This window comes from Blennius ocellaris, assembly GCF_963422515.1.
Source record: "Blennius ocellaris genome assembly, chromosome: 21".
Classification (NCBI taxonomy): Eukaryota; Metazoa; Chordata; class Actinopteri; order Blenniiformes; family Blenniidae; genus Blennius; species Blennius ocellaris.
In genome coordinates this window covers 6,116,079-6,131,919 of record NC_137670.1, presented here as the reverse complement: position 1 = coordinate 6,131,919, position 15,841 = coordinate 6,116,079, and the positions used below count along the sequence as shown (strand labels likewise).

General features: G+C 44.6%; 1 protein-coding gene across 1 annotated transcript; it reads left to right on the top strand.

Annotated features, from left to right (window-relative positions):
• Nucleotides 1–12,323: 12,323 nt before the first annotated feature.
• LOC308146135 (uncharacterized protein) lies at nt 12,324–14,138 on the top strand. Its single transcript, XM_080517803.1, has 3 exons — nt 12,324–12,406; nt 12,481–12,542; nt 13,130–14,138. The coding sequence occupies exons 1-3, from the start codon at nt 12,384–12,386 to the stop codon at nt 13,843–13,845; spliced, it is 801 nt and encodes a 266-aa protein (XP_080373929.1). The 5' UTR covers nt 12,324–12,383; the 3' UTR covers nt 13,846–14,138.
• Nucleotides 14,139–15,841: the final 1,703 nt, after the last annotated feature.

The window sequence follows — 15,841 nt, the reverse complement described above, 5'->3', positions numbered from 1 at the left end:
AGCACGCGGCCTCCGGGTCACGGAGCACCGGCTGCACGAGCCGTGACCTTCCCCGCGAGCTCGCGAAACCGGGAGAACCGTGGGGAGTAGAGTCAGACGTCCGCCTGAGTCGCACAAGCTGGGAGAACCGAGCAATCGACCGACTGCCGCCGGTGCCGCGCGAGCTGCTGAATCACTGGAGCCACAGGCACGCGGACTGCGCTTGCACGAGGCACAGCTGACTCTGACGTCATCCGCAGGCTGTAAACATAACCCTTTCATGACCAGTGAGAAGACCCAGAAACATTTTTTTTTTAAAGATTAAAAACAACAACAAAAAACAACGGGAAAAACACGATAAAACGACTGATAATTATTCTCGATGGATTCACAAAACCAACACATAATAAATAAGAAAAATAAAAAATGGCTCAAACGTGATAAAAAAAAGACACTGAAATCTCGTGTGTGTGTGTGTGTGTGTGTGTGTGTGTGTGTGTGTGTGTGTGTGTGTGTGTGTGTGTGTGTGTGTGTGTGTGTGTGTGTGTGTGTGTGTGTGTGTGTGAGTGAATGAATGTCTGAATGTCCTGCTGGAGCTGCAGCAGCTGAGCTCAATGAGCCTAACAAGGGCTCGACCAGCAGGGGGCAGCATTATAAAGCAGCAGCGCTTCAGACCTTCACCCCCCCCGCTGCTGCTCTTGACCTTCTGTAGCTGAACTGTGCTGCTTTGTCTCTGTGTGTGAGAGTCCAACATGTTGCTGGAGGTACTTTTCAGGTGAGACTTTCTTCTCCGCAGCGTCACTCTTGAAGATGAGCTGCTCTTTACGGGAACTCGTTTCTCTCCGCAGACTTTCCTGCACCTGCCTGCTGCTCTGCAGCTCTGGATTTGGTTACCCCTTCCAGACAAAAGGTAAAAGAACATCAGTGTTTCAGACACACCTCACTGAAACTGGAAGTCAAAGCGCAAACATGTTATCCAACCAGGATCTCCAGACTCCATGTGTGATCTGACCCTGTGCCTGGTTTTAGTTCAAACAGGTACCGCTGGAGGCTCCATTCAAGGTGGAGCGTCTGGAACTGGTACCTATCCCAGTGGTCTCGGCCCTGGCTACTATTACGGTTTTCCTCACTCTCCTGGAGGAGGTGCAGGACCTGGCTCCGGTGCTGGTGGTACAGGTTCTAATTCTGGTTTGGCCGGCACTGGTAGTTCAGGGTCTAGAACTAGCGGTGTGGGTTCTGGCTCGCGTAGCGCAAGTTCTGGCTTCCCAGTCTTTCGGAGTTTCCCATGGGGCTACAAGTTCGTGGTGCCTCCTACGTTCTTCAACATGAACCAGGTCAGACTGCCTCGGTTTCCCTTCGGCAACCCCTGGGACACGAACAGCGTACCCCTGGGTTCAGTAGTGGCGCCCCCTCTGCCTCCCATGTCCCACGTCGTCCAGACCAGCAACGGCTACCAGAGAGCCAGATCAGTCCTGGCTCACTCCAAATACTCCCCTCATGAGTGGAGTGTGTTGCCCCTCCGGTCTAGACAGGTCCACAATGGAGGTCAAGTCAAAAACTGGAACAAAAACGTGTTGTGAGGTGAGAAGCGGCTGTGACTGGGTGGGTGGAAGCAGTTCACGGAGTGACCCGTCTTTGTCTCCTGCAGGTGGAGCTGATGAGAAGATTCTTCGTTCAACCACGGAGAACTCTATTACCCTAAACGTATTTAATAAAATACTAACTGTCCTACATCCTGTTTCTATGTCAGACTGTTGATGGCCGATGGGTCGTGGGAGGGGCCTTGCAGATGCCTGCAGGGGAAATTTGTAAGATTTCAGGTTAATCTCGAGTCCAGTCTGCTGAAGTACCACAAATTGTAGTTTTCTCTTCCACACGAGTCCTTCAGAACCAGAGTGAGTGGAATTTAGCTTGGACTGTACAGGTGCTTTTCAAAAACTCAACAGTTCATCTCCACTGTGCTTTAATCAAATTGAAAACTTGGACATTTCTGATCTAGAGCTCTATTGTTACTCAGACTCTTCTGGATTTTGTAAGTTTTGAGATACTTTTGGTTGAAGTTGAAGACTGAACCTCATTTCCTAAAATGTTTCTCTGCTCTTCTGTGTGGCTGACTGATGTCTTGAATGACAGTGGGTGGCCTGAGTCAAACATTCTTCAAGAACCTCTAACTTCAGTAACTTGGTCTTGAATTTCTTTTTTCTTTTTTACTCTAGACTAGACGGGCATCCTTTAACAACATTAAATAAAGCAAACCATAACGATCTTTATACAATTTAAAGACTGGCATAATATAGCAAAGTGATGCCACATGATCTCTGGTTTTTGTCCTTATGGACCTGCAAAGAAGGGCTCCGCCAGCAGGGGGTGGTAGAGGCAGTATAAAAAAGTCTGTCGGCTCGATCAATGCATGTTGACACCGGGCCACTTCTCCACGCACATAACCTGGTTGGTGTAGATTTGTTTTTCCTGAATTTTAGGTGAAATCTCACATGGATCCTGGAATCTATTTTCTGACCGTCCAGCCTCATCAAGAGAACCTCATGAAATGTCTTTGATCACATATGAACCAGTCCTGTTGACCTGATTCAGTGATTTCTACCTGGACGAATGACGATATTCACAAACTGAATGATCCAGTCGCAGATATTTACACAGGTGTGTTTTATTGTGTCTGATTGAGAGACTGTGGAGACATGGTTTTTCTCCCGTTAACCTTAAACACTGATGCAACCTCCTTCAAATGTCCTTTGTTGGGATACTTTGTACAGACCCACAATCTGAACACACAGAGCAAGGTCAGCTCGCTGAGACACAACAGCAAGGAGAAGCAGCAGTGAAACCAGTCGTATATCCACACCTCAATCTATTGATTTTCTGAAGTTCATTAATGTGTCAAAGATGGAGACGATACATGAGACATCCACATCTCTGGTCCCAACAAAACGAAAACAAACTCATCCCGTAATAGATTTTCAAAACTGAGTTTTGTGTAAATGTCTGTGGGATTGTGTAAAATATCGGATTCAATTCTGTTAAATTATAAGCTACTTTTACATGTTTACCTGAGACTCCTGGAAGTTAAAATGCTTCAGATGATTCACGGTGGTCTTCTTGCAAAGTAACTCAGAGATTATGCTAAAACCGAATGACAAAGTTAATTAGGATTCAAGAATGAAAACTTGAATGACAAATTAAGTAATTTTAATAATAAATTCAGTGAAACTAACAAAACAGGTTCAGAGTTTAATGTTGCTCCAGCAAACATGAGAAAGAGGCTCCAACTTCATCAGCTTTATATGAAGGTGTGTGTCAAGGGTTGTGTCCTTCTGAGGTCCACATGACGTCTCCAACATCACAACTGGACTCCGGCTCCTTTTATTTCTCTCAGCATGAAGTTCCACCATTAAAACTGTGATTTTTCAACCTTTTCCAGCCTGAGAATGTCTGAGGATGTTCAGAAACAGATGAATCCATGTGAAGGGTCAAAGGTGACTGAACAAAGTCATGAAGACTCTGGTGCTTTGGATCAGACCACATTGATCACGACGGAGCAACAAAAACGTTCAGTTTGAACAGATCAGTGAACGTGTTTGAGAGTCTGAGCTTCTAATTGTACATAAAGAGGGAAAACAAAAAGGTTGTGAATGAATTGATCAGAATTAGTTTGTGTGTCGTGATGCACATGCGGCCCGCGGGCCAACAGTTGCTCCTGTCTGGTGAACGTCCTGTTTAGTCTTCTTCATCTTCAGTCTCATTGTCGCTCTTTTGCTTTGACCTGCTGCTTGAAAACAAATCTTTTAGTGTCCTTGTGCCGACGTCTGTGAGGAAACAAACGTGTCTCCTTGTGCCTGCTTGACTTGGAAATGACTCTGTTGGGTTGAAATCAAATCAGTGACTTGAAAAACAACAAAACTGAATCCAAGGTTCAGTCTGACTTCTACTAATAATGAATCATATTGAATGAAACTCAGACGAGCCATTCAGCTCCTTACTGCCGGCGAGGCTTTCGAAGTGAGTCTGAGATGTTTGGAAGCAGCAGCTCAGTTGAAGTGAGGAGCCGTGAAGCTTCAGTCTGGACTGAACTCTCAGTCCTGGTCCTTTATGAAACTCAAACTCTAACTCAAACACCTTCAGGTGGTTTCACCCTTCAACATACCGTTCAGAGCAAGTTCTGCTCGAGAAGAGCAACTCTCCAAAGAATCCAAGAATTCAGATTCTTCACACTGGTCCTGGAGCCGAACAGCAGGTGGCAGCAGAGACATGCAGCAGGTAGAGATAAACTTGCTTCATGCTGGAGGAGAAGCGTCAGAATGGAGGAAGGCCGCAGACTTTTTCTAACATCAGACTGGAGGGAGACAGAGTGGGAGGGTAGAATTGTGTGTGTGTGTGTGTGTGTGTGTGTGTGTGTGTGTGTGTGTGTGTGTGTGTGTGTGTGTGTGTGTGTGTGTGTGTGTGTGTGTGTGTGTGTGTGTGTGTGTGTGTGTCCTGCTTGAGCTACGCCCACTGAGTCTAATGAGTCCAGCCAGGCTGGCTCCACCAGCAGGGGGCAGCAGCATCAGCAGTATAAAGACGCAGAAGTTGAGTCTCCAGCCTCCACCCCACTGCTGCTCCTCACCTGCTGTAGCTGAACTGTCTCTGCGTCAGAGTCCAACATGGTGCTGGACGTGGTTCTCAGGTGAGTCTCCTTCGCTGCAGCGTCACTCTTGAAGACGAGCTGCTCTTTACAGGAACTTGTTTCTCTCCACAGACTTTCCTGCGTCTGCCTGCTGCTCTGCGGCTCTGGATTTGGTTACCCCTTCAAAAAAGGTAAAAGAGCATTGGTGTTTCAGACTGAGCAGCTTCACGTGAAGCTTCACTTCTGGCTGCAGCTGGAGGTCAAAACACCAACAAGCTGTCCAACCAGGAACTTCAGGCTCCACATGTGACCCGATCCTGTTTCTGGTTGTAGATCAAACAGGTACTGATGGAGGAAACTATTACGGAGGTTACTACGGAGGAGGTTATGGATCTGGCTCTGGATCTGGATCTCAATCTGGATCTCAATCTGGAGCTCAATCTGGATTCGGCGGTTCTGGAGGTTCGGGGTCTGGTTTTGGTGGTGCTGGATCTGGTTCTGGATCCGATACTGCAGGTAATGGCTTCCCAGTGTTTGGGGGCTTCCCATGGAACAGCGACTTTGTGGTGGTGCCTCGGTTCTTCAACCCGGACCAGGCCAGAGTGCCTCAGTTCTTCGTCGGTAACCCCTTTGACGACTCTGGCGTACCCGTGGGGTCAGTGCTGTTACCCCCACCACCGCCCGTGTCCCACCTTGTCCAGACCAGCAACGGCTACCAGCGAGCCAGATCGGTCCTGGCCCACTCCAAATTCTCCCCGAATGATTTTACTGTTTTGCCCATCGCACCCGGATCAGGCCAGGATGGAAGTCAAGTCAAAGACTGGGACAGCAAGAAGGTGTACTACTGAGGTGAGGAGTAGCTGTGACTGTGGGGGGGGTAAGCAATTCTCTGAATGACCTTTGTCTTTATCTCCTGCAGGTGGAGCAGATGATCCTCAGACCTCCAACAACACCAGGAGTCTTCACACTTTGAATAAACCGAATTATTAATTTTGCCAGTGTTGTGTTTGAGTCTTTCTGGAGCAGAGAAGTCCCACCAGGTTTGGTTATATATTGAGCAGCACCCCACTACCACATACTTCCGGGTACATGAATCAGCAGTTGAGATTGATCTTTGTGCAACAGAACTGTCAGTGGCTGGCGCTACCGAATTCAGAAATCAAGCTCAACTAATGGAAAGTAACTTGATGACAAAACCAGGTTGTTTGATGCATTAAGCGAACAGTGATCATACCACAACCTTTGTCACAGAGTGCTGAAGGTCATTCTGATGTTTGAACATAATGTACCAGACATCAAGTTCCCACAAAAAAAAAGCACTGTCCTATTTCTGTATGACAAATTAAATCCACCACCTGTTGTTTTGGAGTTTTCACAGGTGAAATACATGCTTTTGATCAGGCAAGGGTTTTTCCAGAGGGCATCTGTTCTGATACCACTCGATCAGAGACACATAGTGGTGACGACTGGGAATCAATCCAACAGTCTCGCAATTTTAAGTTTGCATCCCTGTCATCTAAGCCAATGGATTAAGGCGAATTGCCTTTGGCACATGCAGTTCAAGCATACTTGGTCATTTTTAAAAAGAATACTTGGTCATTAAACAAAAAGTACAGCAGCAATGGGCCATGGCTTGAGACATTCGCTCGACGTTTTTTATTCCTGCTGCTGCCCCCTGCTGGTGAAGTTTTGTTTAGTTTTTTTAATTGAACAAGAACATTTACAAACTCTGGTGACAAACTTCTATCTTCTCTACAAAGAGAAGACAGAACAAACAAAACAGCTGTTCAATGTGCATAAACAAACTAATACAGGTTAACAACCACAAACATATAAATCTGGCCTTTTTCGTTGAACTTAAATCAAGAGAGAAAGAGACATATCTTTGTATATTGCTGGTGGAGTTCTTGTTCGGCCCATGGAGCTCAACTGATGCTTTTTTGGGGTTTTTTTCGACCTCCAGGAGGTAAATATTTGCATTGCTGTTGCTTTGTTGGTTAATCAACAAGGCAATAGAGTGTGAAAAGCCTTGACAGCAGTTAATGGGACATGACAACATTATTTAATCAGTCCGGTCCAGTCTGGAGTACTTCCTCGTAATTTGTTTTAGTACCACTATTGAAGTACTTGGCGTGTTCTTAAAAAAATAATTTAGCATGAAGCCTTAGACTAAGTGACATCAACTGTCTCTAGAAACCCATCAGCATGTTTTCACAATCACTACCAAGAACTGTTTCATATGGTGATATCACCATTCAAACTGCAGTTTCAACTGATCTCGAACCAGCAGATTAAAGAAAACATTTCTTTATCGAGGTATCGCACACTAGAGCATCTTCCCACCACAATCTACAGGATACCTGTTGGGACTTTGACCAAATTTTGTCGTGGCTTTGGTTGATTCTCACATGGATCTCTTTTTAGAAAAACCGAGAAAGACAGAAAAAAAAAAACCCAGCTGTCACTCATGTTGAGTCTCATCTGGTAATTTCAAGGACTTTTTTTCTCAAACAGTTCATGAACTCTGCAGAAGTCGCATGCTGTCCTCCATCAACCTCTCTGGCTGCATTTAATGAGCAGTGTTGCCACAGTTACTTTAAAAAAACAAAAAAACAATTTGATTACTGATTACTTGTTTTTACAAGTAACTAATTTAGATTGCAAGTTACTTTTTCAGTTAGTTTCAGCAGCTGCCAACATCTCACCCCCCCCACACACCCATCGTCGGAACGTAAAAATTACAACCGGTTTTGCCAAAAACTCTGCTGATCCCTGCCTCCTGCACCTTCTGGTACATATTTAACCTTTGACCTTCCTTCTTTAATGTATTTATATCTGTCTCACCATTATATTATCCGATTTTTACTATAACTGGTATTTATTTACCCAGAGGTGTAGTTGTAGTCTGTTGTTGCACTATTTCTTAATTTATTTGCACTGCCTGCTCTATGAGACTTTATCTGTCCCCGTTCTGGACAAATAAAGTCTTTCATTGTTTGATTGATTAATTGATTGATTGATTGATTGATCGATTGATTGATTGATTTGAACAGGGTGGGGGCAATGTTAAGGTTTATTGATGACATGGTTAGTTCCTATTCTTTTCTGTTAAATGAACGCGCCTGAAAGTGGGTCGGCCTGTGATTGGCTGAGAGTGGAGAAGGGGGCGGGTCATATGACTACACGCACTGTTTGTACCTGTGTGCACGGAGAACGGAGGAGCGGCCGGTTCCGTTTAATAATAAAGTGGCTTTGCAGACAAGAAGTTCGTCTTATTGGACGCTACAATAGTAACGCACAGTGAATTGCATAAGTAACTTTAATCCGATTACTGGTTTGGAAATAGTAACGCGTTAGATTACTCGTTACTGAAAAAAGTGATCATACGAACTTACATGTTACTGGCATCACTGTCCATGAGGTAGTAAAGACAAAGTTTTTATTGTGTTATAAACTCAGTGCTGAAATTAGATTCTGCCGAAAGTACCTATGACATGTGATTTCAACTTTCACCAGTTTTCGAAATACAATACTTTATAGAAGGAGGTGTTAATGTTTCTACAATGGCCACATACCGGAGAGCTGTAAAGTTGAAGGTTCTATGTGTCTCACATGAAGAACACACATCAGAGGTTAAAGGGTTCAACGTATGGAGGAAAACAAAAACCCCACCAGATCATTAAAAACTTGACAAAAGGTTTATTTGATTCGTTGAAGACTCCTGGTGTTGTTGGAGGTCTGAGGATCATCTGCTCCACCTGCAGGAGATAAAGACAAAGGTCATTCAGAGAATTGCTCCCCCCCCCCCCCCCCCCCCCCCCCCCACAGTCACAGGTACTCCTCACCTCAGTAGTACACCTTGCTGTGCCAGTCTTTGACTTGACTTCCATCCTGGCCTGATCCGGGTGCGTTGGGCAAAACAGTCAAATCATTCGGGGAGAATTTGGAGTGGGCCAGGACCGATCTGGCTCGCTGGTAGCCGTTGCTGGTCTGGACAAGGTGGGATACGGGCGGTGGTGGGGGTAACAGCACTGACCCCACGGGTACGCCAGAGTCGTCAAAGGGGTTACCGAAGAGGAACTGAGGCACTCTGGCCTGGTTCAGGGTGGAGAACCGAGGCACCACCACAAAGTTGCTGTTCCATGGGAAGCCGTCAAACACTGGGAAGCCATTACCTGCAGTATCGGATCCAGAACCAGAGCCAGCACCAAAGCCAGCACCACCAAAACCAGACCCCGAACCTCCAGAACCGCCGAATCCAGATTGAGATCCAGATTGAGATCCAGATTGAGATCCAGATTGAGATCCAGATCCAGAGCCAGATCCATAACCTCCTCCGTAGTAACCTCCGTAATAGTTTCCTCCATCAGTACCTGTTTGATCTACAACCAGAAACAGGATCGGGTCACATGTGGAGCCTGAAGTTCCTGGTTGGACAGCTTGTTGGTGTTTTGACCTCCAGCTGCAGCCAGAAGTGAAGCTTCACGTGAAGCTGCTCAGTCTGAAACACCATGCTCTTTTACCTTTTTTGAAGGGGTAACCAAATCCAGAGCCGCAGAGCAGCAGGCAGACGCAGGAAAGTCTGTGGAGAGAAACAAGTTCCTGTAAAGAGCAGCTCGTCTTCAAGAGTGACGCTGCAGCGAAGGAGACTCACCTGAGAACCACGTCCAGCACCATGTTGGACTCTGACGCAAAGACAGTTCAGCTACAGCAGGTGAGGAGCAGCAGTGGGGTGGAGGCTGGAGACTCAACTTCTGCGTCTTTATACTGCTGATGCTGCTGCCCCCTGCTGGTGGAGCCAGCCTGGCTGGACTCATTAGACTCAGCGGCTTCAAGCACCAGCAGGTGATTTGCTTTCGGTCAGACTCACCTGCACACTCAACACAAGACCCGGAGGGTTTACACTCAAAACCATTTTAAAACCCCACCTTTGGCATGCGAGCAGGATACTATATAAACACACCGCTCTACCGACAAACACAAGTTCTAGTTCGTATAATCATGAAAGTACATCCTTTTAAACAGACAGTCTTTTTGCTGAAATGCTTTAAATGTTGACCAGGAATCGGTTATTTCAAAGGTAAACATGGATTTAAAAAAAAAAAGATTCAGACTCTTAAAGCCCAAATTGAAACGGGCAAAAGCACTTTGTCATCAACATGTTTAAATCTCGAACAGAACTTGCTCTGAACGGTGTGTTGAAGGGTGAAACCACCTGAAGGTGTTTGAGTTAGAGTTTGAGTTTCATAAAGGACCAGGACTGAGAGTTCAGTCCAGACTGAAGCTTCACGGCTCCTCACTTCAACTGAGCTGCTGCTTCCAAACATCTCAGACTCACTTTGAAAGCCTCGCCGGCAGTAAGGAGCTGAATGGCTCGTCTGAGTTTCATTCAATATGATTCATTATTAGTAGAAGTCAGACTGAACCTTGGATTCAGTTTTGTTGTTTTTCAAGTCACTGATTTGATTTCAATCCAACAGAGTCATTTCCAAGTCAAGCAGGCACCAGGAGACACGTTTGTTTCCTCACAGACGTCGGCACAAGGACACTAAAAGATTTGTTTTCAAGCAGCAGGTCAAAGCAAAAGAGCGACAATGAGACTGAAGATGAAGAAGACTCAACAGGACGTTCACCAGACAGGAGCGACTGTTGGCCCGCGGGCCGCATGTGCATCACGACACACAAACTAATTCTGATCAATTCATTCACAACCTTTTTGTTTTCTCTCTTTATGTACAATTAGAAGCTCAGACTCTCAAACACGTTCACTGATCTGTTCAAACTGAACGTTTTTGTTGCTCCGTCGTGATCAATGTGGTCTGATCCAAAGCACCAGAGTCTTCATGACTTTGTTCAGTCACCTTTGACCCTTCACATGGATTCATCTGTTTCTGAACGTCCTCAGACATTCTCAGGCTGGAAAAGGTTGAAAAATCAGAGTTTTAATGGTGGAACTTCAAAGCTGAGAGAAATAAAAGGAGCCGGAGTCCAGTTGTGATGTTGGAGACGTCATGTGGGCCTCAGAAGTTTTAGTTTTCATTCATCATTCTTGAATCCTCATTTCTTAATCGTCACTTTTAGTTATTCATTATTATTTCTTTTATGCTTTATGTAGAAACTACTGTGAATCATCTGGGACGCATTTTAGCCTCAAGTAACCTTTATCAAAGCCATAAAAAGTTTTTTTTAATATTAATTGAATTAAATTAGACATTAAAATCTTATTAAAATTATTAATAAAATAACTATTAAAATAAGTCCAAAAGATAATATTTACACCAAATTTAGTTTTTAAATATCTATTGTGGGATGATTTTCTTTGCGTGTCGTTGTTGGAGCAGAGACGTAATGTCTCATGTATCGTCTCCATCTTTGACACATTCACCAGCTGACCTTGCTCTGTGTGTGTGTGTGTGTGTGTGTGTGTGTGTGTGTGTGTGTGTGTGTGTGTGTGTGTGTGTGTGTGTGTGTGTGTGTGTGTGTGTGTGTGTGTGTGTGTGTGTGTGTGTGTGTGTGTGTGTGCGTGTGCGTGCGCGCGTGTCGTCAGATTGTGGCTCTGTCCAGACTCGGAGGTTGTATCAGTGTTTAAGCTTAACGGGAGAAAAACCTTCATGTCTCCACAGTTTCTCCCAAATCAGACACAATAAAACACACACCTGTGTAAATATCTGGATCATGAGCTGCATCAGAAACTTCATTCAGTATATAAACTGTTTGAGAAGATGTTAAATCACTCTGTGTCTCTGTGTGACGACACATGACACGTGTACGGTTTAGATTTAAAGTTTATTCAAGGTGCGTCTCCTCTATAAGGACGGGAAATTCAGTATTGAACAAAAAAAATCTCTGTATAAACTCTGTGCTTCACTGTGGCGGGAATAATGTCTCCTCAATCAGTGGTACAAGTGAAAAATAGATTTGACTCGGCAATAATGTTAATAAATTCTTCTGGAAAAACAAACTAATCAAAAATATGAAATGCTCATTTAGATAAATCAAAATTAGTTTGTGTACTCGCCAGTGTCACTTTTATTGTTTCCAATATGCTTATATTTATTCAATTTTATCGGTTTTTCGTTGATTCCCACACTGCATATAGTCTTATTTTATCTCTATTTTTATTTGATTGTATATTGTTTTTAATCTATCTTGTTATCAATGCACCATCCAGTGGCAGCAGTTCATATTTTCATCACGCCCCCCATGTGTGATGACAATAAAGCTATTCAATAATCAGATCTTTGACACCACCTGGTGTTGAAACGAGGGAAACTCTTAACAAATCACAGTTAGTCTTGAATTAAAATACATTTAAATTGGTCAACTTGATAAAAGACCACATGAATGAGACAACACACAATGTTATACGATGGATGAAGAACAAACTATTTAATAAACTAGAAGGAAGTCATTGAGTAATCCATGTAAACTGAGTGATTGAGGTGGAAAATGGTCAGAAAATGTCCCCAGACTGTCGTCGTCGACCATCCTTGAACCCACGACTAAGATTTTTTAAGCCACAATCAAAGATCAAAGATCACAGATCAGGAATGCTCATTGTTAGTCTGAGACGACCAAAAACAAAATCACTGAGTGTGCGGCCATATTTGACATGTTCAGACCTGAGCGTGTGACTCTACCGCCTCTGATTGGTGCAGAGGCTCCGATTGGTCCTGGAGTGTGTTTTGCAGAGGCTCTGATCGGAGCAGAGCAGATTGATCAGGGCAGCCACAGGTGGCGGCGGTTTGAAGAACAAGCTGCCGTGTGCTGGAGTTCACTACCGAACATGATGCCGGGTCTTCCTTCCAGGTCGGTGAGAGTTTCACAACAGGAAGTCTCCCAGCGTTCGAACTATAAGTCACTGAGGTCAGATCTCTTTTCAGGGTTTCCTGGTTCTTCCTGTTGCTTTTTGTCAACGGGCTTGGTTCTCCTGCGTCGATCAAAGGTGAGCTCTCCTCCGATCAGCACGATAATAATAAACTGAAAACGAACACGATTTTAATGGCTGGAATTGGTTTTAGTCCTGATTTCCTGAAAATAAATTCACAAGTTCAGTTGAGTTTAGATTCTAAAGACTCGGCCTGTTTCCAGGGTTTTGTCCTTTTAGACACTGTTTTAGTTAAATTTGATATCTCAATCAATCAAATTTTATTTGTATAGCCCTTGACAATAACCCAGTGGTACCCAAAGTGCTTTACAACAAAGCTATAAAAACAATGCATTAAGAAACAAATACAAGAATAACACATAAAACACAGGTGCGACAGTGCTGTAGGTTGTTGGAAGCCTTCCAGAAATTCATAAAAAACAGAGCATACAGAATGAATACACTGCCCAAGACAGAGTTAAAAGCCAACCTAAAAAAAATTTGTTTTCAGCTTTGATTTAAAAGCTTTGATATATCAGCTTTGATATCTCATAAAGTTTAATGTGTAAAATGACCATTTTCCACTGTTTGAGCTCCATCAGTCCTCCATGAGTCTCGGTTAGATCCATGAGATAAGCTCTGAAGTGTTTGACTCTCTGATCCAGGACCCAGGCACCCCTACTCTGGTCGGCGGCACTCAGCCGGAGAATCCTCCCCCGGGTCGTGGGGCATGAAGTCCAAAGCTCCGCCGCCGCTGGTGACTCTGCGACATGAGCCGACGCCTCTGGAGCCTGCCTCTGCCGCAGGAGTACTTCCCAGGCCCAGAACTCATCACCACACAGTGGGTTACAACTCCAGAAGTGACCCAGGTGGCCCCCCGGCCCCGAGTTCCCTCCAACCCCAGTACCTCAACCTCACCAAGAAGACCCCCAGTATCTCCAGCACTGGTGCAGGTCCGAGCAATCTTCCTTCCAAGGCCTCGCATCCCGTCGGCGAGGCGGGCCTCCCTGCCTCCACCATCACCGGTAGTAGATTTCTCCAAAGATACCCGTGGGGCAGAATCAAGGAGGGCTTCTCTCCTGTCTTACCCACCTTCTTCCCGGCCCACATGATTCCACCGCGCAGGGACTTCCCGGACCTGAAGATGTGGGAGTCCAAGGACTTGACCCTGGCCTCAAGTGACCTGCCCCACCTGCCTCCGCCGTCCTACATCATCCAGTCCAGGAAGATCTACCAGCGAGCACGAGAAGTCTTCTCTCTCACCAAGTTCTCCAACGATTTCGACCATCTTCAACAGCCTGTTGACACGAAGACCCAGTCTGCCGACTCTACCAGGGAGGTCTTACCGGGCACGATGACTCCCCTGGGTGAAACTCGCTGAAGTCTCGCCGCTTCATCTCTGAGTGCTCTTGTTTTACACGTGAACCAGGAAATCTGCTGTGAACTGCGAGTGACGCAGGAATACAAACGTCAGAACTGGTTTGAATCACCCAGAACCCCCGAGTTTTGGTTTTTTTCAACCAAAATCTCAATCGTGTTCATTCATTCATCTGCACGTGTCTTTCCTGTAGCCATCCTCACACTAAAAAATAATCCTGTTGTTAGGTGAGTGGCTGGATTCAATCACTTTGTGCCTTTTTTCAAAGCTAATAAAACTTTGTAAAAACAAAAAAACCCCCACCAATTTTATTCCATTTTATGTTAGAAAATATGTTGGCGTCATGCATTTCTGTCAAAACGTATCTAATGGGGTTTTTTTTCCAAGCCTCCTTGTTTGAAGAGACAAAAAAAAATCCTGATTAAATTAACAGAAATGTGACAAACTGTACATTCCATGGTGGATGCGACAGATAAATTGGAAAGTTCCCACTCCTAGAAGATAAATTCAGTCCATCGCTCACTGCGATGAATAAGACACTGGGGGACTTCTCTGAGACTCGCTTGCCACCTTTTTTTTTTTATGTTTCACTCAATCATTTCATGTGTTGGGGAGCAAGGAGGACTCCGGCCTTGAAAGGTAATGAATCAGCTGCTGGGTCCTGATATAGAAACGCGTCTCTGCTTATCACGCGAGGAGAAACACTGACTCATTGTATGTGAAGTGAGACTCAAGGTCTGGACAACTTTTTTTTCCCAGGCAGGCTTCAAATCCTGAGATCTGAACTGTTTCTTTTTCTTCGAGCTCCACACAATTGGAAGAAGAGACGTCGACTCCAAACATCGAGTTTTGGGGCCGGCGGAAGGTTGTTCTGATTCACAAACCCACACTCAAACTGATTTTGACCATGAGCCAAAAGCCACGTTACAGTGTAGGAAGAAACTGAGAACAATTCCCTGTGCCTAGGAAGTCTAATCGTTTACAAACGTCCAGAGATGAAACGGGTAATTCAGACATCAAACTTCAAACTAAACCTCACGAAGGTCATTCCTTAACAGCTTGTTTCGTTCAATCTCGGCCATTAAGTGTTTTTTTCTGTTGCATTATGGTCGTAATATAGACCATTAACACTAAAAGATCCACATGCAGTCTCATTGCTCCAAGTCCCAAGCCAAACGAGTCGAGTTTTGCTGATAAACTTCTCAGTTGTCACTTATCTAGATGCTTCAAGAAAAAGAAAAAAACTCTGAAGAGACAACCAATGCAGCACATGTTGTCGTCTCTTCAACATTACTGAACCTTGACAATCACACACGTCGACTCAAGCTGCTGAACTGTTGGCTGAAACATGTAAACTAGGAAACAAATAATAAACCCCAACTCTTAATTAACTAATGAGCTGATCTGTCATATTGCACCATGAGTTATGCAATGGCGTAAAATATGTACACAGTATATGGATCAACTCAGTCTAACGTTGACTTTTCACCATTTTGGGTCATTTTAAAGCTCAGTCGTCAACAAAGCAATCCACAAATCTATAAAGAATTTACAGTTAACTGAAGGGATAATTGAAGCCCTGAGTTGTGTACAGAATTTTGAGGGAGTTCTACAACTGATCCCTGCGGAACGCCTTGTCAGAAGTCAGACGTATTTGCTGCACACCAGGTCGTCCATGATCGTTAAAGTGAAGGCCGTTTGGTTGACGACTGCTTGAACAAGAAGCGACAAGATATTTGACAAACGTCTCAAGGAAACAGTCGAAATATGGAGCCGCAAGCAAAGGTTTGTAAGAATTTATTTCACTTTCACAGAAAAACTGAGAAACTGAGAGCGCTGAAGCCCCGCTGAGAAGACGTGTGTGAGGACTGGAGAAGGTTTGATCGTTTAAAAAAAAAAAAAAAAAAAAAAAAAGTCCTCAGCCGACCGCTGGTGCACTCAGGGGGTTTCAGCTGAACCCAGCAGAGTATTTTCAATGATAAGAACGTTCATAGAAAGA